The following is a 4,259-nucleotide window of genomic DNA, read 5'->3' as shown; positions in this document are numbered from 1 at the left end:
AACCTTCATCTAAAGTGAGAATAGCAGCACAACTGGAAGAATGTAATCGATGTCACTGAACTGTGCATGTAGAAATTTTTGAAATGGTGTATCTTTGGCTTTGTATATTTCCACCAAAAAAAAGATCAAGAAGGGAGAGTGTTGACATGTTGTGGGGTTGTTAACCAATGTCATAAAACAATATGTGTGCTGACTGTTTAATGAGAAACTATTTGCTCTGTAAACCTTCACCTAAAGTACAATTAAAAAAAAAAATCAATTCTCCACACAGCAGTCAGAGAGAGGCTTTTAAAACATAACTCAGATTATATCACTTCTAGTCGCCAAACCTAAAAAACCTTCAATGGCACCTCAGCTTGTAGAATAGACTCCTTACAAGATCATTCATGCTCTAGCTCCTGTCTATCTCACCAACATCATCTCTTACCACTCTCCCCCTTGCTCACTCTGCTCTGCCGCTCTGGCTTCTTTGTTGACTCTCAAACCAAGCACACTCCTGTCTCAGGGCCTTTGTCCTTGTTCACTCTATCTGGAACATTCTTCCCTCACATGTTCACATGGCTCATTCCCTCAAGTCACTGATCAGAAATAACCTCTTCAGAGAGACCATCCCTTTCCACCCTCTCCTATACAGCAGCCCACCCCCTCAACCAAGTTGTCCTCTTTCCCCTTCCCCTTTTCTTACTTTGTTTTAAGTCCAAAGCACATATTTATGACCTGACATTATACGCAATATCAGTTTATTTTTTGACAGTCTGTCCTCAATTAGAATACAAACTTCACCAGGGCAAGGGCATTATCCAATTTGTTTACTAATGTAAACTAGGCTCGAGGTGAGACTTCAATAAATATTTGCTAAATAAGTAAATGAATGGCTAAATCAATCAATAATATACTATTGATTTTTTTTTTTTCAAGCAAGCTGGATTATTAGGTAATGTGGAAAAAAAACAGATAGAAAGCATTGATGCTTAAGCTGGGACTCCTGAATTATCTTTGAAGGTAGCAATGAGACAGCCATGAGCTTTTTCTGAATTTCTAAAGGCCTAGTAGAAATCAAACTCTTACTCATGAGAAGGTTTCAAAGGATAACTAAAATATTAAGTTTCTATACTTTAGAAAAAAATTGTATTAACTCAATACAGTAACTATGGTTGATTCGTGCTGATCAGAAACTACTCTCAGTAATGTAAGTTTCTTATTAATAAAATTTAAAAATTAAAAAAACTAATATATACTTACATGATTTGATGCCTTTCACAATGATGAAATTGTTACTCAGAGTAACAAGGTAAGTCGAAGGTTAGGTATCTCTAATAAATCAGAAAAATCATATCAGTGTTGGAACAGGTCAGTCATTAAACTGAATTTCTTTTTACTTACTAGGACCCTCGGTTCAATGCAGAAGTCGACCAAATTACAGGCTACAAGACACAAAGTATTCTCTGTATGCCTATTAAGAATCATAGGGAAGAGGTAAGCCAATTTCCTATTTTATAAAAGGTTATTTGGAAATACTTTTCTTTTTGAAAATTTTTCTTCTTTTTTTACTTTGCATGCATTTGAAATGATACTGTACCAGTAAGTTAACTATAAAGTACTTAAATATTCTGCTTGATATTTTTTATTTAGGCTTTAGTTATAGGGTTCAAGCCTGGTAGAGACTTTACTAAAGTCTTTGTTTAGAGTTAAATTTCAGACATGTCTTTCTCCCCTCCCCCAGAAAGCCTTATTCTATCTTAAGATATATAATTATAGTTGTGGTTGGAATCAATTTACTTCATATTATATTTTAGGTGAGTGTTTAAATAATACTCATTTTGTAAATGCTCATTCAGTTGCAGTGGTCATCAGCTGATACATCTGGATTCAAAATGAGGTTTTGAAATAACTGAAATTGTAGCTAATTCCAAGTAATTGTGTAAATTTTGTTGTGAAATTATGACAAGCAAATGAAAATATGTTGGTTAATATTTTACTTAACTAGAAGATTTGAATTTTGTCAGCACTGAATTTCCTCTTCCGTTTGTACTCATTTGAAAAAAGATAGTTAATAAATTTTGAATTAAACTGCACATTTCAAGTGAACATTCTGTCCTAGCTACCCACTACAATCAATTGGGAACCTTCTGTTGTAGGGGAAAAAACATCACAAAGTTTAGTAAAGCAAAAAGAAAGTTTTATTCAGCATATATTCAGAAAGGGGCAGAAGTGGGAAGCGGACAACTATGCTGCTAGAGGCATGTCTGCCCGAGTCTAAGGAAATATCACAGAATAGACAAAAGTAGGAAAATGGACAAGCATGCTGCTACAGCCTTGTCTGCCCAAGACCAAAGAATATTACAGAATAGGCAAGAATGGGAAAATGGGCAAGCATGCTGCCACAGCCATGTTTGCCCAAGTCCAAAGAATATTTCAGAGCCATCAGTATACATTAACATTACAAATGGGCAGAACCATTGAAAGTTTCACCTTTTCACAGATTGGCTAGAAACTGCGATCCTACATTTTGAATTATCTTTCTTAACAATCATTGGTACAGGTTTCAGTAATGAGAGTTGGAGGGTCTTCATTGGTCCAACAAATTTCTATTCACTAAATGCTAATAGAAAAGATAAGAGTGGAAAGTCTTTTGTGTTGTGTTTGATGGGCTTTATGTGACAGTTTCCCTAAAAGATGTTTTCCAAGATTATCTTTGCTATTGTCTTTGTACTTTAGGGCCCAGTTGATGTGTCCTTGTGAGTCCTTGTGAGCAGTTGTGAGCCCAGCTCCAGCTCGGTCACATTCTCTATGATAGAGGAGAGGGAATAATAACTCTAATATTATTTCCTAAATCACTTCTAAAAAATCATCAATTAAATCAGAATCTCTAGGGCAGGATCTGATAGTGATATATTTCCAAAGCTCCCCAAGTATTTCTAGCCAGGGTTGAGAATCACTACTCCAAGTGAAAACACTGAATGATCCTTATCAGTGGTTTTTAACCTTGGCTGCATATTAGAGTCACCTGGGAAGCATTTAAAACTCTTACTGCCCAGAATTCACCTTCGGTCAATTAAATCAGGATCTCTGGGCTTGAGGCCCAGGCATCAGTATTTTTTAAAGCTCCTACATGATTAATAATATTCAGCCAAGGTTGAGAGTTACTTACAAAGATATTAGAAATACTTTGATGATTCTTTTTGAATTATATTCTAATTCTGACATCTTTCTTTTCCCTTCTTCATCCAGTTTGTTATCAAGTCCCATTGATTGTTTTCTTTCACAGTGCTTCTCATTTCATTTCCTTTTTTTTCATTCCTGCTGCCTGCACCAATTTCCCTTCAATCCATCCTGTAGACCACTCCTGGGGATATTCCTAAATCAGCCTTCTAAAACATTAATGTGCATATGCATCGCCTGAGGATCTTGCTAAAATGCAGATTCTGTATGATTATCACTTGGGGTGTGAGAGGTCGGCAGTTCAAATCCACTAGCCACTCCTTGGAAATCCTATGGAGCAGTTCTACTTGGTCGTATAGGGTCACAAAATGCTTTGGAATCAACTCAAAGGCAACTGGTTTGGTTTTTTTTGGAAGGTGGGACCTGAGAGTCTTTTCTCATGCTGATGTTGCTGGTCTTGCAGACTACAATTTGATTAACAAAGCCCTATATAGGTGCCTTCCAGCTGCTAGATGGTTTCTTAAGCAGGTAGCTCCAGCAGCAGTTACTAAAAATACTTGCAACTAAGACATGAATATGAGGTTAATTAATTAAGTAGTTACTTAATTAGTTAATTAACTAATTATGTGAATGAATAAATAAAACTGAAAAGACCATGCGTGGACTTTGATGGACTAATGATGCCAGAGTTTTATAAATAGGGTTACCAGATATAGCAAATAAAAAGTATGTCTGTCGAATGGATAAACAAATTATGGTATAGCCACACAATGGAATACAATGCAACGGTAAAGAACAACGATGTAGCTGTGAAACATAACTTAGAGGAAGCTGGAGGTCATTATGCTGAGTGAATTTAGTCAGTCACAGAAGGGCAAATATTGTATAAGACTACTATTATAAGAACTCAAGAAAAGGTTTAAACACGGAAGACAACATTCTTTGATGGTTACGAGGGTGGGGAGGGAGGGTGAGGGTTATTTACTAACTAGATAGCAGATAAGAATTATCTTAGGTGAAGGGAAGGACAGCACACACTACAGGGGAAGTCAGCACAACTGGACTAAACCAAAGCTAAGAACTTTCCTGAATACAGT

General features: G+C 36.2%; 1 protein-coding gene across 5 annotated transcripts in view; it reads left to right on the top strand.

Moving 5' to 3' along the window:
* Window positions 1-4,259, top strand: part of PDE5A (phosphodiesterase 5A) — a 174,114-nt gene that overhangs the window by 40,711 nt on the left and 129,144 nt on the right. For all 5 annotated transcript variants that reach the window (XM_023741104.1, XM_023741106.1, XM_004386810.1 and 2 more), the window contains exon 3: window positions 1,387-1,476. In XM_023741104.1, the coding sequence (XP_023596872.1) occupies window positions 1,387-1,476 (90 nt within the window). The remainder of the gene's footprint in view (window positions 1-1,386; window positions 1,477-4,259) is intronic.

Source organism: Trichechus manatus, unplaced genomic scaffold (assembly GCF_000243295.1).
Source record: "Trichechus manatus latirostris isolate Lorelei unplaced genomic scaffold, TriManLat1.0 scaffold00171, whole genome shotgun sequence".
NCBI lineage: Eukaryota > Metazoa > Chordata > Mammalia > Sirenia > Trichechidae > Trichechus > Trichechus manatus.
This window is presented reverse-complemented; position numbering and strand designations above follow the sequence as displayed.